Here is a 27,761-nt window from a genome sequence, read left to right as displayed (position 1 = left end):
TATGTCTCATTGACCATAAAATCGATCGTAAGAAATACAAATTCATGATAATATGACGAGAATGCCACATAGAAAGCAGTAAATATTCAGTTCTTTTAAGTGTTAATCCCACGCGATAATGTTAAACCCGTATAAGCTTTAAACTCAGCTTTCTCAGTTTGTAAACTAGCGGAGACAGGGAGCGGACGAATATAAAGTGCAAACTGTCTAGATATATTTCGAAGATATTGAACAAGCCATTCTTCCAATCGCCTAAATCTTCATCTCTCCAAATCTATAACGCACGAACTAAAATAATTAACAGGTCATCCGACTGTACCCCAAGCCGCGAAATTTCAGTACCTCAATAAAATTCTAAAATTTCCTCGAACGGCGGTCGTTATCGATGCCAGGATAGCGTGGGCCAGCGACGATTCGGTCGGATATTTCGAGTGGTCGTTTACAGAGGCTGTCGATGGCGCGATCATCGTGACGTCGATAGCTGCGTCTGTTTCAGCAGCAATTCCACGTCATTGCTTGCGGGCTGACTTATTTATATTCACAGTACGACACGGTAGGCGCTCGCCGCTATTTAGACCTGTTGCAGTCGAAATTGAAATTCTCGTTGCAGATGCTAGCCGGCCATCGTATCGTGGCCGCTTCCTTGGCAACGTCATTTCCAATGTGAATTACAACGTCGATGGCTGCGCCGATACGAAATGCGGTACACGTAAATATTTTTGCTCGATTCTTTTAGCGACCCCCTTCGAAACAATGTTATATCGTACTCGTATATACCTTCGTACAGCATAGATTACTGACGTTTATGCGAACACGCGATGAAATATTCGTTCTACTCGGACGCAGTTCGCCAGATTTGTTGGGAACACATAGTAAGTCGCGTTATTGATTATAGCGATGAAAATGGTAGGTTAGTGATGCAGTTTCGCGTGAGAGCATGAGTAAGAACTGCTTTTAGTGGCTGTATATACTCACGACGCTGCGTCGAGGAAATTTTCTTTGTACGTTCCCCGTGAATAACGGAGTTCTTGATGTCTGAAGAGGTTTGAAAATGCTCTTCGGAATATATTTGATAGGATGAGTGATTATATTTTTATGTAAAACGGTCAATGATCGTCATATTGATTGTAGGTATTAGGAAAAAGGAATGAAGGAAAATGAAGGAGAATGATTTGGAAATTTCTTTCGAAAGATGCAAGTAAATCAATGTGAATTAATGAAGTAAATAATCTTATTTTTATGCGTTATTTAATCTTGGAATCATTTCGGGAAAGAGTGATATTTTGTATAACGCTTGATTTCTTTGTATATTATATTAATAAATAAATTAATCGCGTTGAAGTAAATATTACACGAAACGTGTTAAAGTGTATCGTTCTTTCGCGAATTTAATGGAGAGAGATGCGAGGAAGTAGATTACGTGCTAGTAGAAACGGACAGTCATAGTCAGACTTCCTCTCTTCAACGTTTAACGTGTTATTGATATTACGTTGTTATTGTTTACGTGTATATTGATATTTCTATATCTTTCTTAATCATTTCTTTTTCAAATATGATATAATATTGTTTTTCTGTAGTAAGATGTATTTAATGTGCGTCTCTAGTCCAAAAATGTAATACATTCTTCTGTAGTTGTGTACTCAGATAGTGTTGCAACTTTTTAAGTGCACCTTTTCTATCCTTCCTTCCTTTGTAAACATTTAAATATCTAAATATACACATGGTAAGAACTCTAGTAATAATTTTGTATAAATTGTACTAAATATAGATTGTTTACAACTATGAGACCTATAAGATAATAATTTTCATATTATATTATGTGTAATATTTACTAATATCTCTGGATTTGAATGTTCTAAATTTAATTAATGTTTTAAATTATATGAAATTTATTTAATTATATTTATTCGGATTTTTAAAAGTTACTATTTAACATTAGTCAGAATAACAAACAACGAATCAAAAGATTTACATTGACCAACTTTCGTGTTTCCTTTCTCATTCAAACACTAGTTGCTAAACTGTAATTCTAGCGAAGATATAAATATAGAGTTCGTTCAAAATATTGACTGGGAATATTCCTTTCGGAATTGAATCCGTTTACAACGTAGATAAAATGTTAGTTTATACGGCGAATTCAAATATTAACGTTGGCCACGAATCTGCAATTTTCTGGCTCCGTTTTTGTCCTTTTGCTTGCTCATTAATTAGACAGAAACGTCTTGGAATACTCGATCTATGGCAGAAGACATGTCTGAAACGTACCTCTATTGTTTAATGCATAGTGACAACACGATGAATTATCTTTTAAATTAGGAAACGATTCAATACACATAATGAGGAACTATTAGATAAATCAACGATTTATTTTAGTCTCTCATTAAAATTTGTCAGAAACTTGTCTTCCAATATTTAATTAATTCTAGAAGTTTATTTAGTTCCAGGTCTCTAGAATATATTTATTTGCTAGCAATGAACAAATTTTAGTTAAATAATCTGAATAAATCTGGAAATGTTTTTATTTCTAAGGCGAAATTTAATGTGAGATATCAAAATAAATTATTGCAAGTGTTCAAATATATTCGTGAACACTGTATACATCACATAGCTCTACAAAACATTTGAATACTTCCAAATAGATCTTCTTTTACTAATTTTTTTCTTGTACTTACGTATTTCATTATTCACATATAATAATATGAACAATATGAACATAAATCTAACCATTTACAAGTCTACTAAAAAACTGAATTGATGACATTTCCTCGATACAATAGATGTCGTATAACAGATTTGAATAAAATTTCTCATTTGAAGCTCGTGCGTCAAAAATGACTCGAATCTTTGCTATTTAGCGTCTCCACGACAGTTGTCCGCGATTATTGGGATAAACGGCAATCGTTGTGAATAATAGGTTGGAAATGGAGTAACATCGAGTAAATAGGATGGCCTTTATTCAGAGGTCGTGCAATCTTGAATGAAATGCACCACTTGGCAAGCCGAGTAACGCCAGCACGTCAAAAGATGTACCATGCATATCCGAGGAAGAAGCGAGATCAAACGTAGAAGCGCAATATTGTTGAATGGAATGGTAGGCCGGAAAATATTAGTGTGAAATTAGATGATATTTCGACCATGATTTAGACTTTAAGCTGTTGAATGGAGGGTAACGTACGAGAGGAAGTTAGAAGTAAAGGATAAAGTTATGGTATTTAGTTAAACAAAATGTTTTTCACTTAAGACCAGAATGGTCTTCTTTAAATATTTGATGCATTGCCCGTAACATATGCGGACCAAAAACTCGGAAGTCAACTGTTTTTGAAATTGACAGGTTTATTTAGGAGTAGATCCAGCCCATCGTTATAGGAAAACATTTTAAATCTTCGAAAGGAATTACAAATCATAAAACAAATATATCTGGCTTTAAGTCCAATTAAATACAAAGTGAGGATAGTTATCATTCGTTGAATGTTAAACAGGATAAAAAGGAGGGAATCTATCTATAGACAGGTGCTCGTAATGCAAATAGTATAATCTGTGCGATGAGATGATAGAGATTTGAGTACTTTAGATATTTTATGCGTGTTTTAATATTATATACATACATCCTGTGCATTTTTGTATCTTTAAACTTCCCATAAATGCGTAGAAAGCCCCAGTCTATTCACTATAATTACGATATGTGTATTAGGAGTCAAATTTAATAGAAGATGTAACGAAATTAAATTTCGATCGTCTCCTACGACACAACAGAAAGCAAATCTTCTACCTCAAACGGCTTCGAACTTGCCTCAAACGGCATCAAACTTGCCTCAAACGGCATCAAACTTGCCTCAAACATTCTCAAACCGAGCTCAGGCGCCTAGATACCGGCACACAACGAAATTCGAGGGAAAAATCTTAACGAAGCCGACAGAAATAAACAACGCGTCGACGTTGGACAAATTTCTGGGCTCGCTTCGTTGATCGAGAACTAAGATCGCGTGGTATCGTTGCAAGCTGGGATCCAGGGGCAGTTTCTGTCGACGTGCAAGAAAGAAAGAGACAGACAGATAGTGACGAGGGTAGAGAGGCTATGCTGCTTCCGTTTTGGTTTCTGGTCGATGCCTCTGGCGTCTCAATTAGCGAACACTCTCTCTGTCTTGCGCCCCTTTTGCTCTTTCTCTCTTCGTGGTTGGGTGCTCGGTCATGCTCGACGCACCGAGGCCGATCCGTGGCCGATTCTCGAAATAGATTCGCTTCGTTGTCCGTCCTCGCTGTTTGCCGCTTATCCTTTCCTCGATCCCGCCTTCCTTCGGCCCATGAATCTACCGAATACCAGTTGCCCTGCGAATTGATCGCTCTCGTGTTGTACGAGTTGAGCTCATCTCGAGCGAAATCGATCGGATTAAGTATGGTGGAATGTGTCGCGTATTGGCTGGCTTAGGGGTTGGAAGGTGGTCACTGGTGGAATTATTGAAGAGAGAAAGAGGTTTTGAATAACGCCTGTTTCGTACCCAAGAGGAGTTTGAGAAAGTAGGTTTGCATGCGGGTAAATTTGAAGGATATTATTGGAATTTTGTGGAGAATTCTGTAGCTAAATCGAAAACTGGAGACTAACATTAGAATTATCAGACCGATTAAAATGATCAATTCGTAATTTTTCTCAGAAATCTTGTAGGTACGATTGCTAGAAATTTCACCTTTCGTTGTATTATATTTGTATGAAAAATAGATTTATCTATATTATATTTCGTAAAAGGAATTCCCATCGAAGTTGACAAATTCGAATAAGACAGCAATAACCATAAGCTCGTAAAAGTATGGGAGTTCTCAGAAGTGTGAGAATGACGTACTGAAGATGAGAATTCTAGGATCAAATTTAGAGGAGAATTTAGAGGTTCGTATGACTTGTTTCTCTATAGCTACGTAGGAATAAACAATGCATAATGAGCAAAAGTTGTCATAGAAAGTTCGCAAAGGAACCTAACAAGAGAATTTCAGAGAGAACATCAAGCAGCTATGCATATCGAGACGATGAAACAGAGAAAATTTCATAGAAAAGCTAAAGACAACGAATCTGCTTCGAGAATTAATCAAACGTGTTTAGAGAAGGGATAGTCTCCTGTACGTTTTAATTATCCTTGTAGTATTTGCTTCGAGAAAACAGTGAGCTTATTAATTTAACAGTCGACTAGATATTCTTAAAATAAAACAAGGTACGATATACTACGTGTCCGAGGATTACGGGATAGCATCGTTGCATTAGAGTGGATCCATATTTATTTCATCATTTTCTTGTGATGGATACAAATGCTTAGAATATTAACAGAATGTTGCGCTCCATTTCAAAAAGTATTATTTATGAAGGTAGTATTTTTGAAGGTATTTATTGGATGGAAACTAATTTGAGCACGGACGCTCGTTCACTGCCAGTTTCGTGGAACTATAGATTATATAGCTCGGACACTCAGCGTTATTTGTTTCACTCGGAACTTTCTCACTGTCTTTTCCTCTCCTCCTTTTCCCTCTTTTCTGTCCAATTATCCGCCTCCTTCTAAATAATTCAATAATTTCCAGGAATATACTGTCTTCGTTATGAATGTAAGATATCCTGGTTAGGAAATTGGTCAATATATTATCGATTGTCTTTTATTGACTTCTTGAAGCTTCGTAGAGGCTGGTCTGCCTGATCAGTTGGTTGTTTTGCTATAAACAATTTATCAAATACAGTACGTTTCTTCTTGAGACTGTATTACTTTAGATATACATATATACAAACAGATAAAATTATTCTTTGTGATTTATTTGGCGATTCGTACTTCAAGAAAGTGAATTGTGAGGAATGCTGGCTTTGTTATAGATTCTGAAGATATACTATTTTATTTCTAGTATATTAATTTCATTCTTTATTATTTATTTAATGATTCATCTATGAAAAGACAAATTTATTTGACATTTGTTAAATATACTCGTCTGTACTTGAAGAAAATGTTGATTAGGAACCAATGCTTCGATCCTTTTGTTTCTTAATTATTTTTATATAGTTCATCGGAATATGTATGAAAGTATGTTCACGGAAACATTCTTCGGAAAGCTTTCTCATTTTAATTATAATGCCATGCTCTTTATTTCTTTCCGTCTTTATTGTTTGTTACGGTTAAGCGGTTTGAAACTTTAAATATTTCCCGGGGTATTTTAATAATATGATAAAAAGTTATTTTCTAGAAGAACGCATAAGAATTAATATTAATTTAAACATGAAATACAAACAAATAAGCGCTGAAATTAAACACGAAATATAAAAAAAAGTATTTGTAGAAGAGAAGAAATTATTCCTTATTATTTAAGCACAAATCTTTAAAAAATCATCGTCAACTCTGATTAAGTAAATTATTAAATACTATAGCGTGGAAAGAAATGTCCAGTTCGTTGTTCACACTAGGGCGTTCGTTTTATTCGATCCGTCGATGAACGTGGTAAACTGATCGTGTACACCTAAACTTAGATCCAGCTTCTACGATACGTGGTTCAAATCGGGACAGAAATACGATAGTAAGTGGTACCAGCGATCCCGTACTCGTGACAGAAAATCCTTGGTCAATTTTAATGGGGTTTAGGCGCCAATATATCGTGTGACGAATCGTCGTCAGCTGGTCGCATCGGACCACTGCCATCATGTTCGTCGTATAAGTATCATTGTCCTCTGTCTAATCTCAAGTGGATGGAAGAACCTTGTTTCTTGATTGCAACGGCTAATTAAAGTTTGATCAAGCTGTTTGTAATGCGTTAATATGTTGACGAATGTGAAGAAATGTTAAAATGTTAGATATACTTGAAAAATGGAAAACGTGTGATATCTTGTTCATACAGTTTGTTTATAATTATTATACTAACTCAAAACTAAACTGCAGCTTTATATAATATAATGTTTTTGTTGATAGTAAGTAGCATAAAATGAAACATCGACAAAAAGAAAATTCTTCGATATTTTATGTTACTGTCACGATTTATTCGCAATTATTGAAACAGGTGTGTAATATTGATAATATTTTTATCGATAGAGAACAGAATGAAACATACTGTGAAGAGTGCCTCTATATAATAACTATTAAATTTATTGTCACAGACGTTGAAGGAAAATTTATTTTTAGTAAAATATATCTCGGTTATAATTTTAAACGATTGACGACTACATTACAAAATCCACGGTAACGAGAGCCGATAAACGAATTTCAATTCAATATTGAGATTCGGCTTATTTTAATACGAATATACTAAAAAAAATATTGCAGCGTTGTTAAGCTGGTGAATAACTCAGCTTAAATCACATCGAATAGGAAAAGAAAAACAAATTGGAAATGTAATATTTGCATTGGAAATTACAGTATGAAATCCAATATGAAACTCGGTATGAAATATAAAAATTCCCAGAACTACATTTATAACGAATAAAACCATAAATTATTCACGTTGATGCGTATTTCCTATACAAATATATTTCTCTGGAATATAAATGCAGTAGTTCTCGCGTGAAATAAAATTCAACTTATATCTGGCGGATAAAAAAACATACTGTGCGTATCGGAAAGATATGCATTCGCTATAAATGTACAGTTCAAAATAATTACAAGAGTCAACAAATTTCAGTATTGTTATGTTTAATAACATAAATAGAAGTTATATACACCAACTACAAAATACCTACTGCAAACATATATTTAGTAAAAAAATTAATACACCCGTTTTAATACAATCACATTAAACATATAATAAACATATACTCACATTAAATATTTTGTAGCTTCTACGTACGTTATCAAATTTATTTGAAACTGTACCAACATAGTCACGATAGTCGTACCTTGTTACAATACTAATGAAATTTCAAAATCTTTCGAATAATACAGATAATTTATTCATAAAAATCTTCGAATAATTTCGCGAGCTACTGTACATATTTTTAACCATGGAAACGCACACATTGCAGGAAAATAATGAAGAGACACATTGTTGCAGACGGATCTGGCTTCGATTGTAACTCATAGTTATTTGTGTACTTACGTATTCATATATTCGATCCGAGGTTTGTCCATCCAGTCGAAAATAAATTTCATTCGTTCATCTCGGGATGAAACGATGTGCGAACGTAGATATTGTTTGGATCGCTGTTCATTTGTGTTGAAATAGACGTGTATAAAATTGCGTCAAATTTATTACAGTTACACATCCCTAGAACGTGATATTCGTATAAATAAGATGTAGAAAGTTTAGCTTAAGTTAAAGCGGATATTGATAGGTTTTAATTATTTAGAGTGGACAAACTTTTAGACGAAGCCTTGCGTATTTCAATTAGTTATTAACTAAGAGTTAACGGTCCATTTAAAGTTTAAGACAAAAGTCTCACGACTGGTGAAATGGAACCATTCATTAAGCTGGATCTTCAATATATACTGGAACATTCTATAGCAGCTTTCATGTTAACTATCAAAATTATAATACTAAAATTATTTATTAAATTATCTTGGAAACTTGCACTGTTTCCTTAATCACAATTGATAGTAAAACAAGCTACAAATCTAGTAAATTTTCTTTACGATTGTGTTTGAGGATTATAAAAGAAGGATATAATAAATATAATGAATTGAGATTCAGAGTAAAATAATAAAAATTTCAAAATGAAATTTCTTTATATACGAAGATGATCTCTTATTGATTTATGAAAATTTATTCAACTGTTTGATACTACGATAAATATACCGCGTATAGATCATTATGATTAATGTGATGCGATGGAAATAAACCTACAATACATAATTTTGACAGATTTAGTAGTTCCAGTATTAATAATTTCACACATCACGCGACTTTCCACGATTTTTCTCGCCTGCTGTCTCGAGCATGTTTTCATTGCTTCCTCTTCAAACAAAGGATCTTCTTTGCTGCGGTCACTCGAGTCCGCTCATAAAACGGCCAGACGTGCTTACTGGATACATACATATCGCAGATAAGATTTACGTTTCTCTTTGAAGGCTTTCTTACCCCTGCTGTGACGAAAACGTGCAAACGTCCCATAGTTTGATTTACGCTGCAAGTTTTCGCGTGCGTACCAAACCCTTTTTCCACGTAAGAGTAACTAATGACACTCGACGTTACTATACTTGTTATTGTCTTTGCTTAAAATTGGAATCCACCGCCTACGCATCCGTGCCCTTTCCTTGGCAAACACTTTTGAAAATTTTGGTCGCGCTGAAAAATCAATTTTTCAGAACTGAACTAACATTATTAGCAAATTTTTACACGTCTCAAGATACGAGTTATCGGTGTTAATAAATGTCATTAATATTAGTATAAACAACAGTAACAACTAATTAATGGAATAGAACTTTATGTTCGTGCAGGGTTGCGATTTAGTATATGTAAGTGTACATGTATTGTACATAGAACAATCGCAAGAATAGTTTGGTGAATTATATTAGCTAGGAACGTGTCGATCTCTGCATTTTTCTAGCGTAAGTCCCATTGAAAAAATCTGAAGTGAGCTGGAAATTTCAAGAAGTCTGTTTAGATTCTGAATATGCATCATAAAATCATTTAATATGCGAAGTATTGCATAGAATCGAATAATAACAAGTGCAGTAATAATTACAACATATTTTCAAATAACATATTTTCGATTTCAATAGATGTCACCAGATTATTTCTCTCAATAGGATTAGTATTATAGTACCGAATATATAATTTCTTTATAATCTAACATTTCAAACGAGACAATAAACATCAAACATTTTGATAATTTCGCAGTGAATTTCCATGTTTATCTAATTCTTCTTAATTGGCCCAATATTAATAAATGAAACTGTAGATATCAATAACGTATTCAGTCGCGAATATATCATAACGAATGGATGAAAAATCAGATCTGAAGTTTACGATATTCTGTTGGGACGTGAACATGTTTAATCAAATTTTGAAAATTATAAAAGACGTGCACGTGTCGTAAACATTGGCGTCGGTGCTCCATAAAGTGGCCTTTCCGTGGCCTATGGTGGTCTATCGATGAATAAAAATACAGATATCCACCTTTTGCCTGAATGCCCGTATTTTTAATCAAAGGCCGCGCAGCGAGACGCGGCTTACACTTTCCTCAATTCCGTTGAAAGTGTTCTCGCAAAATAGCCTCGTGACAGAAATAACGCGTTCCCGATAAAAAGCTCGTTGTTACGTTATGTAATGACACGCACGTGTCTGAACGATGCCGATCTCCTCGCATTGTTATTCGTTTGTCTTTCTTTTTGTGATAAAGCATCGTGTATACGAACTTCTCTGTGATTTTTGAAAATGTTGAAAATTCAGGCTATCGGATAGTTTCAACATCTTGCAGATAGAAATCTTCATTTTACGTATCTCTTGTGAATAATTGTGGCGTGCATAAATTGTGGAATATTTTTAGTATCTTCGAAATCTGCAAAGTGATTTTTTGCGTGATTAGTCGGACAGTTTCAATATTTCAACCATCATGCAGATTTAGAAATCTCATTTCATTTATTCTTCATCGGCGAGAGTTATGAATATGAACTGAAATTTATATATAAATTGGAAATTTATGCAATTTTTGTCCTATTCTTTAAATATCAGGTTTGATCTTTTGAGTTCTTAGGCAGATAATTTCAATATTTGAGATACTTTACATATTTGGATAGAGGTATTAATTCTACTTCTTCTTTTTTTTTTTTTTTAATGATATACGCGACTAAAGACTTAATCGCTTTAAGGATCTAAATATCAGAAAGTAGAAATGGCGAACTGCTACTTCAACTTGTCGATCAATCGTTAAGGGCCGAGTTTGTAACTCTGTGTAAACTCATCACATCTTTAACTGAGACTTTTTCATCTTTCAATGGTGCTACTTTATGTGCTGTTCAAAACTTTTAAATGAATCCGAAGTTCAACAGAATCTTCGTCACAAAAATTCTCGAACGTCGCTTGCAAACTTTCTATCATCCGTTTTATTCAAACGTTGCCCCTGATATTAAAATTACTCTGATTATTCGCGCGGCGAATTCCTTTCAACAAGCAATAATTGCTTGTTTAAATTGCCTGCAATTTTACTTGGTGCAAATACATCGCGAGTGCTTTGTATCCCGTACAAAATACAATTATTTGTTAGTGAAATAAACCATAAAATTGAATATTTAATTTGTGAAAAATAGATAGATATTATAGTAGTTAAAAAATCATTTAATCGTTCACGCATGAAATGATTTTCGGTTGTGCAAAAATCTTGCAAGTACTTTATAAGCTATCAAGTTACTGAAATTAAAATAAAATTAAAGATAAATTTCAACAAACAAAATTATGATAAAATTTTAAGTAAATTTACATAAGTGAAATTGAAATAAATTTTTAAGTAAAATTACTGTAACAAATTACAAATAACGGATCTATTGATCAATGATGCATGGAGTGATTTGCAACCTTTCAAAAATACTAAGGAAGTTTCGTAATTTTTACAAACGATAATTGGAAGCTTTCCATCTCTCGCAATATCGAACTGTTCGATTTTAAATCGCAATGATTTATTGCTATGTTAATAGAATCAAAGACCAGAGGGAATGGAAGGTCGATAGAGGACCTGCTCTCTGTCTCGAAATACTTATTTTTTCATTTTGATTTAATATAAAAAGAAACAATCATATTGACCGTGAAGGCTCTGACGCAAGGGGCAACAACATTGGCGCAAATTTTGGAGCGCAGCTTAAAAATATCCTACTCGAAACAGCTGCGTGGATGGAAAGTTTCCTCGATTCACCAACGACCTGTGAAGTTAGGAAGGGATTCGTGAAAGCTCTCATTGAATACTTTCGATCTTTTTCAAATCGCGGAATTGTTAAAATTATCGGTGCTTTAACACGTCTGTACTTTCTTTGACATTCGTCGGTAATTTAAATTAATTTTCTGTCAAAGGAGAAAGCTTCAGTGCAAGGAGTTGTTTATTGAAATTACCGTGATATTACAATTTATGATACAACGTATAAAAAATGTGTAAAAACGTATAACACAATGTAACATAATTTTGTAATATATTGTAATTAAATTTCTCTCTACGTTTCACAGAATATTCGTATTTATGAATATTTCTTCTCTCATGTAGCTTATACCTATTTGTAATAGAATATTTTCTACTCGATCAGTTCAATTTTCGCTTATATTTCTTTTAAAAGAAAAGATGGAGATCTTCATTGGATATTGCAGAAGCTAGTTCAATACTTGCAACGGTATGTTCGAAATATTTGAATCCTTTACTCTATGTATTATTGCGTCCAGATAAATTACGATGCTTTGTAGTTTATTAAATAAAATTATATAATATTAAACCAAATGAAAAATAAATATTTTTTTAAGTTCTTAAACAGATCGTAACTTGTCTCACTAAAAATAAGGAAAAAATATCTTTTACTTCATTGTACGAAATTATTATATATAATGCCAACAAATTGACTGACTAAAAACAATCTAATATACCATAATAATTTTGAATAATTCTATTATAAGTTGGAATAAAAATACTGTAACAAAGTACAACTTCTTTTAATCTAATATAATAGTTTCATAATGATTCTGATAACGGAATTATAAGAAATAAAATTCCAATGGAAATAAGGAAAAACATGTTAAAATAGATACACTGTAATCGTTATTAATGTAAGATATAATCGTTGCAAAATGATGGTTTATAATACGAAGCTAAAGGGTAAAATACGGAAAGATCGGTTGCGGGCACAGGAACATCAGAAGCGTTTCAAACCAACAATTGTACAATGAAGAGTTTCTAGACCGTTTTGAACACGAGAATCCAGAATAATCCGGAGAATGCGAAGCTAATTAGAGAGCGGAATTAATTACTCGCGGAATGGACGTCGACGAAATTGCAACCGAGGACATGCATGTATCTTCCTTGTTTAAATAATGAGGTTGCGTACGCCAACGACAAATTCGTTTGCTGAAATATTCGCGATATCCTTTTGCAGACTGAATGATTATAAATTGTTATTATCATGATTACGACATTAACATATGTAGCAAAGATTTTATGAATGGAGCTCGTTTAGAGCAGTGCCCTGTGTCCTCTGTGATTATGTTCGTACGTTTGGTAGCTTTCTGCAACGCGTCGCGAACATTTTCATTTTTCAGCGTTTCGTTGCTCGGCGAAAAGAGTGTCCGCTCGAAAGTTGCCAGTTCTAACGTATTACGGTTCAAAGAGTTCTCTTGTTTTGACAAATAAATGTTTTCGTTGTTCGTTGCCATCGAATTGATGCATGGTATGCGTTAATTGGAGCTTTTGGTGTTGTAAAAATAAACAGAAGGTTGAGATTTCCCCTTTGAAAGGAAAGAACTGCAGGTTTGGCTAAGATAAAAAAAGAGAAAAGAAGATTGAGAATTAATTCAATTCGTTAATACTACGCTTTAGTTAATTAGTACTTTATATTAAATATAATTCGACCAAGATCAGGTAATTCTTTCATGAAATATGTTATCACGATTTGACTGAAATCTTAATTCTAGCTGAATTAGAATTTTTGTTATTTCTTTTGCCACAACTTCCTTTATTTTAAATTAATATTAAGTAGAATCCATCGACCAATAGAAAATCTAATTTAATATAATTCCATTTCACAATTCAGTTTAATTTAAATTGAAAACACAGTTGCTAATGCAAAGCAAAGTAGATGAGTTCAACGTAATTTGATGTGAAACAAGATTTTGTTCGTATGTATTGAAACTTTAAATATCAAATATTCATGTAACTAATAACTTAATCTAAATCAAATTCTGTATGATCACTTCTTCGTGATATAAGTCAAGTTTCTTCATTAAATAATTTTCTAATTAACTTTTATTACAGTAATGTCAAAGTATTGTATGCAAAATTGTTTAGTTTTTTGCTACTATTGCCGAATTCTGTTCGCTTGTCTTCTGTCGAAATATCGCACTGATAGAGAGAAACATAGAAAATTAATTCGTTTAATTGAAGAATAGAGTTACAACATATTCGGCAATTAAATTTCCGCGATCATTATTCTAACGAAAAAATCGCATTCTTCTGACTTAGTCTGCCGCAGAATGCAATTTCATAAAGCCAGTGTCACCGACAACTCTATATTGCTTCTCTACTTCTTCATACGCGTTTTGGTAAAACAATTAAAACATTGATTCGCACAGAAACTCACCGAATATTAAAACGATTTAAATATTCAAATCAGCCAACTAGATTTTTCTATTTTTCTAATTGCATTTACCATTCTCCATTTTTTAATTTCCGAGAAAAATTTCTAAACAGCTTGTCTGTTGCCAATTGTGTAACACATTTAATCGTCAGTGGAATAATGTATGAAATGAAAGCAAATTTCAGTAAAGAGATATATTCCATTAGGATATTGGACCTAATTTTATATAAAATGAATAGAGTGTCTTTGTAAAAAAACATATTTTTCACAAATATGTATGTATTGATAGCTGTGTAAATTTCGTAGCTTTCGTAGTTTTATTTATTTTCCACTATGATATTCTCTAACATTAAGTGGTATATTCTTATTAGAGCATAGGTACATTCATGGATTATAATTTATTAATTCATTATTTTTCATTGTATTTCGTAAAAAACATCCATCACACAGTAATGAGTATAACGAAAAATATAACAATCGAACTTCTTCGTTCGTATACCATTCATTCTATTTTTATGTTTCGTTGTTCTTCGCAATTAGCTATAAACAGCCAGTCAATCGTAATTTGTATGATTTAAAGCAGTGGATTTGGAAATTGTATTACGGGACGAGCATATGTTGCATTGTATTTTCCATTAGACACACCAACGCAATTTTTAAATTTACTTCTTTAAATCTGAATTAAATAATTAAAGAAAAATGAAAGAAAATTCTAGTAGAAGTAATAAAAGTTCGAAATTTTCCGCAAGTTAGTATATTTTATATGATACAAAGTCTCATGATATGATTAGTTAGCTCCACGCTAAATTTCAAAAGCGACGCTTTACATCCGCGACGTAAGCTCGTCTCCATCTGGCGGCCTCATCGGAAAAACTCTCGAGCTTTCAAGTTCCCGCGTAAGCTTTCAACTGGTGTTGCCATCTGGACGAATCACGACGAACCGGTTTTATGTTTATAAATAATCCATTTTGCAGCTGAATAGTTGCTTCGTGGTTTAACGTCGATCGTCCACTGGACTCGTAAATTCACTTAAAAATTCATTCTCATGGGACTTGTCTCTCGAATGTTCGAATCTTGAGCATATTAACTTGATGTCAGGACCAGAACCCTCGGTTCCTTGACTTTGTTGAAGCAGAGTCTACTGAGCTTTGTTAAATTGGTTGTTTGCTTTTCTTCTGCTTGAATTAGAAAGATGAACTCTCTGGATCTATGGGGAACATCATTATGGGGTCTGTTGAGTAACATATATTCCATTGTAAGGGAATTTCTTGAATCTTACTGAAAGAGTAAACAAAGATTGAAGTTAGTTTTATTTTATTCTTTACGTTTCGCAATTTCGAATAGCTGGAAATAATTATTTTGTCTTCTCGATAAAAGGCCATTGTATAGATTCGCATCTTTAAGATACGTTTTAATCTATTCGATTTTTACTTCATTTAGATTTTAACAATTCCTACTTTACTAAATTCTAGCAAGTTTACATACGGAAATGCTAAAAAATTTAACTCACCTGGAATTAACAAAAATTGAACTATGATATCAATACATCTGCAAAGATAAAAATATTTCTAGACGAGAGCAAGATTTGGGAAATTAATGCAATAAAATCAGAGTTTTCACGTGTTAAAATCTAATATAAGAAATTCGAGTACAATCAGATTCATTCGAAAAAGGACGATATCTCGACCCAATATTGTTACTAAACACGCGCAAATCCATTATAAATTTAATTGACAAAAATTAAGTCATCGTTTGAGAAGAATCCCATTCCTCTCATCTGTTCACCCAGCTGTCCTTATTACTTTCGAACTACTAGATCGAATATAGAGATATTTACGTACAACTATTTTCTGTGGCAATTGCCAAAGAAGCTTCACACGATTTACGAAGAGGATTTGCACTTGGCTAGCTTCGTCTCGTAATTTCGCTGGTTTTCTTCCAGACCATCGTTTCCAGAATATCGTGGTGGCGTCGTCGCAACGACTTTCAAATCAGGTTACGGATGAAAAATATCGCCTTCTGCAATGCAAATTCGTTGTAAATATCAAGACGAGTCACAAGCTTAAGTCCCTGTACAATTCGTGCAAATTGCCTGTAAGGAATTTTTGAAGTCAACGCTACTATGTTCCGCTGTTAGAATCTATCCTGCTGATAATCGTGTTTTTCAGAAGCCAAACTTTGCTTTTCGTAAATTTCTCATCTTGAAAATTATCTAGGTTCGCGATTAACATTCTTGAAAAATAAATATTCTGATCGAACGAGTTTGTTTATCGTAGATAGGTGGCATAATAATAATGCATAGTAAATTAGGCATATTCAAAGCAATAATATTTTCGTAAGGAAATCGCTTCTCTCTGTTTTTCAATGTTCCAATTGATCACCGTGGCTTTTGAATGGATTAATTAATGGTTCTTCGAGTGTACGGGCAAAGGTAAACGAGTTAACGGGTAAAGGTAAACGATATAAGCTGCATAAGAATTTATAGATTCTCATCTAGTGTTTATCTTGGTGAACGATCAAAGGAAATTGTACGGATTATTTTTAACTTGCTACCAAAAATAGACGTTTTCGTGGAAGGAAACCGGGAGAAAACGATTCTATAAATCTATTTTATCGGTTTATAATAAAAATCTACTTTATTTTGATTTAGACGAGATTTTTATATACATTGATTTATGTTTAGTAGATTCATATTGCAGAAAACGAAAACGATTTGGCAAATCTACTTTATTACGTGTTAAATCAATATTTTTATCTTCGTCGAGATTCGTGTTATTCGCAAAATTATGCAACTTCATGAACGTCGTAGACAACACTATTTTACGTGAATTAAAATATCGTAATCCTCGCTTATTGTGTCTTGTGCTTTCAATATATCAGCGTTGAGTTTTTTTAAACTAGAAATCTTTAAAATAGAAAGAAAAAGGGTGTGTGCGGCGAGAGATCGGAGATTTATTCGCACGTAACGTTCATAAAGTTCGAAATAACTTTCGAATATTTATTTTTGTCTATATAATATACTCGCGTTTCTTCTTTTTATTCAAACTTCAAAATATTACGTGGACGCGTCTTCGTTTGCAAGGAATCGCGAAGAAATCTAAAATACAGTTAAATCCAAACGCATATTATTCGTTTGAAATGAAACCGAGATAAGATTCGCCGTTATAAAGTAGAAAAGACAGAAATCTGGAGTTTAAGACGATAAAAGACGCGAATTTACAAAACCACCGAGCAGATGGCATAAAGGCGTGTCGTTGTATGCGTGTTTCAAAAGAGAGACGGTATAAGCCGCTGAGAAGGTGAAAATAAAAATCTCAGCCATTAAACCCGAAGAAAGGGTAACTCGACTAACGCAGAAAGAAAGCTTGAAAAGTAAGAAAATGGAAACGTACGAAGGGAGGATTCAGCGAGGCGAGAGAGGTCAGAGACGTGTCGAGTCAGAAAATAGATGAGACGCGAAACAGAATTTTCCGCGGCAAAGTCCAGACAAAAAGGAACGAAGAAAATTGACGTACGTCGTTGGCATCATAGAGTCGTAGAGGAAATAAGATATATCTAATAAACAGAAAGAAAATTTCATGAGCCGATGCCGCGAAGTTTTTCGTCATTTATCGGTCTTCCTATCTATTTCTTGAATTTGATTTCAAAAATTTCTACATTCCACTTTCCTATCACTTACGTTCGTACCTTTTTGACTTGATATCCAGAATAATTTCAATCGGCTTCTCAATCACAGCTCGAGAGCATACGCTGTAAAATAGAAGTAGATTAATTTCCATACGCACTCATGAATCTAAATAAATTCTAACAATAAGTGAAATTTCATGCTTGAACTTCTATTCTCCGGATTCTTATTTTTATTGGAAAAAGTTGCAAGTAACTGACTCGAATAATGGACGCATAATGTATTAGAGATATCGACAAGTTGACATTTTGCAAATCGAGTGCGATAAAAGACAAAGGTCGGACACAAAGGCTCCAGTTTATCTATGGAAGGTTACAAATATTGTTCATCTTCTATATTTTTCTTTCATAAAATCAGAATGGGATATATTTACAATCTACTCGATTCCATATCCATTGCGAAGATGATTCGCTACAAGATTGGAAGACAAAATAAGTGACTTTTGTGCGGAGAGTTAAAGGAGTTTAGCTCGTGATGTGAAGCTTCCTATCGTGATGACATCGACGCATCGATACCTTATTAGTAATTGATTCATTAGACGCTGAACAAAACGAGATATATTCTTTCTCATTATTCTTCTACGTTTTTGAGTAGGAAAATAATCTAATACTTTAAGAGTTTCTGACGCGCAAACGGGCTACTAGTTGTAATCAATAAACGATATAACTAGGATTTCGCTCAAAAAATAATAACGACGTAGTCAGTGAATTATGGCAGGGAATAAAAAATTCAATTAGAAGAAAACTGTTTCATAAATATGCAAGTAATACTACATGGACGAAACTACGTTTTAATAATTAACCATTTTATCACCGTTACTACTAATTATTGTGGAACGTATTTTAATTAAAACACCGTTAACATTTAGTGATGCAGTTATAAAATTTTCATACGTACAATTACATGATATTAAAACGCGAAATATCATCGCATCTATTTCCATCAATTCTCTGTTTCATTTTTTCTTTACGTGACGACAATTCCAGTGGGATTTTTATTATAATACGCTTTTTTTAGATGCGACCAAAAATAACTGAGGTTAAGTGATAATATTTTTGTGCGGAAATCGTAATATTTCGTTGCGGATGGAAGAATGTTGTACCTGTTTATTTAAGACGTTCATATACAAATCGGTAGTACTTGTATTTTTATTTTTATATTCGTTCCGTTGATCTATAATTATTATGATGCCAAGCTATGAATATTTATCGTTGCCGTAAACGAATTCTTAAAGGAAGGATCGAAATAAAAGACAATAAAAATAGTGCATAAATTAACGTATAAAGTACCTTCGAAACAGATTAAATAAGAGATTCGCAAGTAAGCTATTTCCAAGGTATTTGCTATAGTAGCGTAAATTGCTGCGAATTACCCTACTGCAACGTGTTATTCCTCTCCCATGAAACATGACTCGAAAAATTCAAATAAAAAATTACAACTCCTAAACCTTTATATCAAACCATGAATTCTCTTGCTCAAGAATTATAAAATTGAATCAATAATGCCAACTGAGTCGCTGAAAAAATAGAAGACCATTATAACGGCTGATGTCGTTATAAATAGTCAATTAAAAGAAAAATTTTACCAATCACCGAGAATTCAGATTTCAACAAACGATACCATTTTCGTCATTCAAACCATCGTACAAAACATTTAAACAAACTAGTCTTCTCCAAAAACTATAGAATTCAGTCGATGTTTTCAATCCATTCTAGTCGTTGATACGCCTATGAGCAATCAATTAAAAAAGACAAACAAAAATTGTTCTTCGTTTACGTATCACAAAAAAAAAAAGATGGAAAAGGAAAAGGATTTCAATAAACTACACTATTTTCCTTGTGAAGGCGCTCGTCCAACAATTTCACTCGGTCCCTGGCCGACAAAAGGCTGCCTTTCAGAGAACGAACGCATATAATGGCCATAAATTCGGTGACGGCGCGTTGCGATCGTAAACGACGTCGATGTCTTATGAGTTCATTCACGTTGCCGCTGCTGTCAACGAGCCAGTTCCACACAGGAATCCGATTTACGAACGCGTAACGTCGATATTTGATTTATTCGGCCGGATCCGCGTGGCCGAAATAGAGATCCGCGTTCTCCATTATTCTTTACGCGTTTCGATCTGCGTCACCGCCCCACCTTGCTTCTCTGTTTGTTTCGTTTTTCAGCCCCGGACGGTGCGAGCCTTTGTCCGCGAGCGAAGCTCGCAATCAACGCCCTTTGTCTCCCTTAAACTCGACCGGCGTTGAAAACTCGACGTGTCGCGCTCGATGAGAACCATCGGCCGTTTTCAGTGATAAATTCCGATCGAAATTCATCGCGGGACAGTGCCGCCTATACGGATTGTATACGAGCGTGGAAATTGATTTGCGCGCCAGGGGTTGATTGTAAGTAAAAGAAAAATGCAGTAATTGGTCACGTTTGAAACGATAGAGAGGCGCGGCTGATGGCCGCTGTGCTTTCGAAGCGTCGTGCGTTTGTGTAATTTGCGTGGTATGGATGACTCTTTTTTAGTAATTTTCAAAGGGGATAGAATTGTACGGTAGGAATTTTTTGCGACAGGTCCAGCGAAAATGAAATTATCGACGAAAATCGGATCTGATTATTTCGACTCGATTTATTAGAGATATTTATTTCACAGGTTTACGGTGGAATTTGGAATTTAAAGAAAGCAGGTGCGGAAATTTGTCGTTTATAAACAAATATTTGTAATAATGTGTCAAACTTATACGCATAAATATGCATCTAAAACCACAATACGCTCTTTATCAAATCCACAGAATCGATCGAACAAAATCTCGACAATGAGTTTCGTTCGATAATCCCTTGACATTGTGCGTTCCATCCTCGAATCCATCCTCGAGAGTAGCAGCGTCTGAGGGGTAGTCGCGTAGCTCTTCGTCGTGTACCGTCGTCACGAGACGTCGTGGTGGCCATCGTCGTCCTAATTATACGTGTTTCTCCGTATTTCTGGAATTAGACTGAGGATGGGGCGCGGTGCGGTTGACTCTCTCGCGGTAAAGCGGAGGCGTGCTTCTGAAGCTCAGTCGCGCGTGATCCACCTCGAATCGCGCATTCATCCTGCACGAAGAAGCTACTTTCGTGAACAACTTCGTCGCGCCTTCGCAGCAATCAGGCTCGTCCGATGGGGCGTCCACGTAGGTATCGATCCGTGCCCCGAGTACCGATCGATCGTCGATCCTGCTGATCGAGGAACCTTCTCGACTTCGTCCTTTACGCTCCTAATATCTCAATATTAGAATTTCCTTTCTCTTTCTAGTATTTTCTATTATTTTCACTTACAATCGTATAAATATTTCTTCTATGTGATAAAATTAAATTACTATAAAATTAGAGTTCTATGTTAGATGTAGAGTTTAATAACCGAATAAAATATTTCTGATAAATATAACGAGTCTTTGGATAAAAAGATGAACGTGAAAGTGTCTGAAAATAAAAATAGAAATTAGGTTTGAAGAAAGTATCAAGTTAGAGTATTTGGAACAGAGGCTACAGAAATCTCAGATATTTTAGAGGTGTTCCTCGATCACGCTATCGATATCTACGAGAGAGTCTACCGCTGAGAGATATTCGTTCGAGAAGCAAGACCGTTCGAGTGCGTATCGTGATTCAGTGAGAGAGTTACAATCTTTCTTCTCCGCACGATCGTTCACCAACGCGATCTCAGTGTAGTTTAAGTTGTGAAACGCGAAGAGGATCGCAAACAGTCGCCATGGCAACCACGCAAGTCTTTCAGGACTGGGACTCACCCCATGATACCATCAGCTCCATGACCAGGTCAAGCACTCGTAAAACTACCACCACTACTACAACCAGGCGAGAGGTAAGATTATTTTAGGTCAAAATAGTGATGACAAAAAGGAGAGTGATAAGAATAATAGCTAGAGATAAAGATTTGCATGATAAAATTATGCGTTAATTCTATTTTCCATTGATGCACGGTTCATATTCGATAGAGGATAGTTTTGGATCGTAGAGTGGGTTAGCTGTGAATTTATTTAAAACGCAGAGTAAGTTTGGATGCTGGTAAGCCAGCTGTTTACCGTTGCATGCGTGTTTCTGGTTAACTAGACGATGTAGGCTGTTATGTAGAAATTGTGAACGCAGTTTTCTGCAGTTTCGCAACAGCTGAAACTAGGTCTTGTGATGGTTTCTGGAGACGATTGTTTTGGAGATAGGAGGCCTATTTTAAATATCGTTAGGGTACACATTAATTATGCGAATAAAATTATAAGTTTAGAAGCTTCTTCACTTTCGTTACTGTGCTACAATCACATAAATTTCATAAGAAATTCTGAAATGACTAATTAAAGTACCGTAAGCTTGGAAACTTCGAGAAATAATAAATTTAGTGAATTTAATGAAAGAGTTTCGCGTAGAAGCTAGTATATAATTCTTTATAAGGAGTTTCTTTCTTCTTTTTGGAGTTTGATAAAACAAACCTAGATTGCCTGCGAAGCATGAAAATATATGTTTTCCTGTGGAGGATTAAATTATCGCGTGTGGATTGGCTATAAGCGATATCCTCGGAACCTGCAAGGCATGCACAAAATCCAAATCGATGTTATGCCGCGTGAGTGCAGCTTAAAATTAGAAGCATCCGCGATCAAACACAGCTAATCTGATTCTCGGAAAATTTCAAGTAACATTGCACGATTTTCGTACGACACATCATTCCGTTCTGACAGTTTTGTCGGAAAATTGTACGAGCGGGCAGTGTTTAACGTTACATAATTCTGCCTCCTGATATGATCCAACAAATTAAACTCGAAACATATTGCAGTCGGATTGCCTAAAACGTAGCATGAAAATAGCGTTTGCTTCTGCTTGTTGGTCACGATACGGGCAAGCACAGATTAGCTTCCGGTTTCTGTCTCGACCTCGAACATTTTCCACCAGGAAGAAACATCGAGTCTCGAGTGGTGCACGCTTCATCTTCTCGTAAAATACGCGATTGTCGTTGTTGACGGATGACTGTCTGACCAGTAGCCCGAGCATAACATTGCGTTTACGTGAAAACCAGACGATTGAGAGAAATTTTTAGAGGAGTGGGTGGTATGAAAGAAATTTTCTTTAAGAATCTTCCTATGAGGATGTAGCTAAGATTAATTTTTTTTCAATTAATATCTTTTCTATTGTTTGAGGTACTCTTGAAATATTAAAATATGTACATTGTATGAAAGTTGGACTGCCAAAGGATTTTCTGTGAATCAACGTAGAATAAAAATTAAGCATGAGTTGTATTTTATAGGTGGTTTTTAATAATGTACACTATGGTGGAATCTATATCGTTGTTATTTCTTTTTATTCTTGAAGAAAAGATTGCTATTTTCAGATAAAAGATGTTACTTTTCCATTCTCTTAGTTTCTTGTTTCCTTCCATTTGTAGCTTTCGTATAATTATATCAAGCTTACCTTTTTTTACTATTCTATTCATTTTTTTATAATTCCTTGCGATTTTATTAGGCATAAATCATATGTGCATTTTGTTCCGAGTCAATCTGTAGAAACCACCTCGATGTACTAAGAACATTATTAAATATAGTTATTAAATTCAGTATCACGAAAATGGGGTATAAACTTTCAGAGAAGATTCTAGTTTAAACAATCAAGAAATAAACCATTTTTAAATTCTACCGAAAAAACGGTGGAAAGTAAATAAAATACGAAGCGTCTTGTACAAGTGTGTGTTTAATATCGTTCCCTCTATTCGATCGTGCGTTCGTTTATGAAAAAACCAAATTTATTTGCGCCGTTCCGAGGAGTTTTAATTAACAATATCTCATTCTGCATCAAAAAGTATCTCATCGAAGCGATGGATTTATATATTTCCTCTGCTCTATTTATTTGTTTGTAGTTTCAGCATCGCTATATATACTGCGCATGACTGTCCAGAAAATAAAGTCGTTATAATTATAACAATACAACCGTGACCGAACAATTCGCTCAATTATTTGCGTAACTTATTCGAGCTTTTGGAAGCGATGTTCTCTGCGAGCTCCTGCGTACATAGGAGCGTTGCCAGGACCCAAGGCCGATCTGCCTCCCCGACTAAAATCGTGATAAACACCCGTGAAAATCGTGAACACGATGAGCAATCTCGTCTCTGCTGGCCGTCTGCTTTTTTACATATTTTCCGCCGCTTATAGTCCATTTCCACGAAGACCGAAAGATATAAAAAGTTCTAACGAATTTCGTGTGAAATCTCTTAACATTTCGAGAAACACATTTTCTTGCAACAAGTATCCGTTGCTCGTAATATACAGTGGCATGCAAAAGTTATCAGTCAGGTAAATGTTTGCTTTATATTATATTAAAGAATTTTTGTATCAACGTATCTTGTAATGTTAGTAAGAATTTTAACGTTGGTATTATTAATTTTAATATCAAAGAAACACATAATTATAGAACTATTTTTCCAATGTGTTAGTTTATTTTAGTTGTCATTCTAGAAATTCTTTCAGATATCAATTTTGGAATATACATATGCGAAGCGAAATATTTATCTGATCAGACACTTTTACACATCATTGTATATTCGAGAACATATATTCCACAGGAATAGAAGCTTGGATAGCATTTTATAAACATGTTAAACACGAAGGGTAGCAGCTAAGATAGATATATGTTTGTTTATATAATTTTATATTTTTTAAATTCTAATTTGAACTGAAACAAGCTCGAAATGTTTAGTATAGGAAAATTACTATTACTTACTACACGGTGAACAGGCGAAATCTAATATGAAATGTTATTATTCGAACGATGATTGGGTTTGGATTTTGCTCGCGTGATGATTTGTTTATTAAACGATGTTCATACGTCTATTGGCAGATTCAATCACATTATTTCAAGATCTCGTCACGCGTAGTTTATATTTGAAGAAAGCACTGAAACTAGAAAAGAAATGGACGTTGTTCGTAAGAGTAGGTATCAACAAATTTAATGTGAGATTAATTAGACTGATCGATCCATATCTTGTTTTGTAATTACAGTAAAAAAATGAAAATCTTTCCCTAATGCATCTGGTTGATGTATAAAAAATTCAAACACCTCGGTATCAATATAGATTTTGATTTCATTACAATGCCGTATAGAATGTCTTAATTCGATTTTTTAATGTATTTTTTGATTAAGAGTTGTGTGTAACAACAAATTATATCTTTTGTTGTACATTTTGTATGAAAGAGAAATTAGCAGCCTAAATCGAAATTTCACACAGAGGAGTTTATCTTGTATTTTGCATAATACGCATAAAACAATTTCATCAAAAATAAATGTATAAATAAGGAATCATGAGCAATAATAGAAAGTTTGTCAAGGATTTTGCAAGAATTATTATTTACGATACATTTAAGACATTGTTCGACAGTGTACGTACATCGTATGCTTTCTATGCATCTTCCAAGCATGTTTGTATTATCGTTGCCAATTTCGAGGTCAATTTTAAACGACATCATAAATAAATATTATTAATGTTGTTGGATGGTGTGCACAGTAATTTAATGATAATGATAGATCGGAATTCGGAGCAGTGGAACGATGCCATTGTTGGTTAGGCATGCGGGCATATGATTTTTAGAATGTCACAGTCGTCGACGTGAAAATGTTAGTCATCCTAGGACAGGTCTTAATTTATATTAGCGTTGTTTGAAAATATTTGTTGTTAATATTATACAATATCGCGGATGATAATTTCTTGAAGGAAATATAGCAAAATGCTGCAAAATTTGTCAAAAATTTAGTTTTCGCGCCTTCTATGACAGTACGTTTGTATTAGTACATAACTGTGAACAATTTTGGGATATCGATTGATACTGCTTCCAGTTTTTAAACGATAATTCGATCGTCGAAAATTTACGAGCAGGACGAGTTCAATTTTCAGACGAGGTTTTACTTTCCAGACGAGGATATACGCGTAATAAAATAATATACATAAATGAATTATGTATGAAACATAAGAAACGTATGAATACTTTTTAACAATAATTTAGTTTGTAATACCACGAAATACTGTTTCACTAAAACTTAATAAATCGACAATCTTCTATTGTAGCATCTACCGACTACGTTCAACTGTGTTTAAAGAAAGATATACGCGACCTTACTTTTCATTTTTAGTCGCTGGACAAATAAATCTCCCGTTTTTACAAATTTAAGTTTTGAGAAAGAAGGAGAGAAAACGTCTGATGAATAATACTTTTGGAAAATAACCGCTAGAGCAACGTTCTTAGTCGACCAACCTTGATGATTCACAACGATATACATACGCTCTATTACACGCTTTTTATATCTTTCACTTCGTTCTCTCTGTTCTAATGTTCTCAAAACACGTGTTTCAATGAACGTTCTCGTTTTAGAAGACATCGAAAACTTCCTAAACGAAGCAAAGCCCATTCAGCGGTGGAAATTATGGAAATTCCTCGCGTTTGATACACGTGTTTCGAATTAAAGCTATTAATTTTGCAACATGGTGGAAAACATTGTAGAATCGATAAGAAGTGTGCCGATGTTACACGTCCTTTCTATTTCGGTTTCAACTTCTGTATACATTTGCTGTTTTCCTTGGATGATTTTCTATGAGTTACAGATGTTTACTATGGCTGTATCGATGAGATGAATAATCCTTTTCTGTTTGCTGTCTATACAGTTACACATGCCTGCTCTGCTATTTTAGATTAGTTACAAGCATCGCACGAAATTTTCCAATTTCACTTCTATAGCTTACCTGTTGCGATTTAGAACAGACGTTGCTATATTCTAACATCCTGACATTTAAAATTTGTTACATTTAGTACGCAAAACCGATCCCTTTTATTCTTTGCATTCGATTTTCAATTCCTTTGTTATGGTTTATCTGTGCTGTATCACATTTTGAAGTGTAGGGAATATTTTGACACGAATGTTCGAAGAGATCAATTTCTTTTATCTGTATCAGTATTCATTACTGGTCATTTCATTGTCTTCATAAAATTCGAAATATCCTGCATTCTCTCTCTACCTATTATTGTGGCTATGTTATCGCTTATGTTACAATGCAATAAATTATAGAATTCTAAGTGCATCGCCAAAGATCAAGCGTAGATTGCCATGTTATATAGAATTATTCAGTTTAAATCGCAATTTCTTGCGCAAAATTAAAGTTGTACGTTGTATTCACGGCAAAGTGCCATTCTAGCCTTATCCTTAATCATATGACGCAACGTACAATTTTTGGAAGAAATCTTGACGTTGATATATTTTTCATTGCACACGGTATACATATTTTCTGTACGATATTAAATTCATTGCATTTCGTATCTGCATCTTTTTCTACCAAGTCGTTGCACTTTTTTCGGTAAATTCGATATTTCTCACGATGATCGAATAACTAATGATCCCTCTATCGTTTTTACTTAAAGAAATGTTCTTAAATATTATTGTAAAATGATATGAATTAGCCCATAACGTTATTGGATTGTAGAATTACGAAGGATTTTTTAATTATTAATTGTTATGCTCACGAGGAAATTTGGAATTGTTATACATAACAACAATTTTTTTATAAATATTCTGTCAACGTTGTTTATAGTATAAGATGTATTTATTGTGATTATTGTAAAATGATATGAATTAGCCCATAACGTTATTGGATTGTAGAATTACGAAGGATTTTTTAATTATTAATTGTTATGCTCGCGAGGAAATTTGGAATTGTTATACGTAATGACAATTTTTTATAAATATTCTGTTAACGTTGTTTATAGTACAAGATGTATGCACGTATGTTGTACATGATGTAATAATGAATTATATGAGACACTTCTTAGCTTTGTTTTATGATAGGATACCACACTCTTGGCTAGTTT

At 34.1% G+C, this 27,761-nt stretch overlaps 1 protein-coding gene across 11 annotated transcripts in view; it reads left to right on the top strand.

Moving 5' to 3' along the window:
• Nucleotides 1-27,761, top strand: part of LOC100643331 (tropomodulin) — a 118,751-nt gene that overhangs the window by 13,882 nt on the left and 77,108 nt on the right. The window contains exons 1-2 of one of the 11 annotated variants that reach the window (XM_012311781.3): nt 20,956-21,050; nt 21,427-21,736. The exons of 9 other annotated variants lie outside the window; for them this stretch is intronic. In XM_012311781.3, coding sequence (XP_012167171.1) covers nt 21,626-21,736 — 111 coding nt within the window. In that variant the 5' untranslated portion in view covers nt 20,956-21,050; nt 21,427-21,625. Of the gene's footprint in view, nt 1-20,950; nt 21,737-27,761 lie in introns of those variants that run through there. One more of the 11 variants, XM_012311780.3, reaches the window with a different exon arrangement.

Source organism: Bombus terrestris, chromosome 9 (assembly GCF_910591885.1).
Source record: "Bombus terrestris chromosome 9, iyBomTerr1.2, whole genome shotgun sequence".
Lineage (NCBI taxonomy): Eukaryota > Metazoa > Arthropoda > Insecta > Hymenoptera > Apidae > Bombus > Bombus terrestris.
The sequence above is the reverse complement of the archived record's forward strand: the minus strand, read 5'-3'. Positions and strand labels throughout refer to the sequence as shown.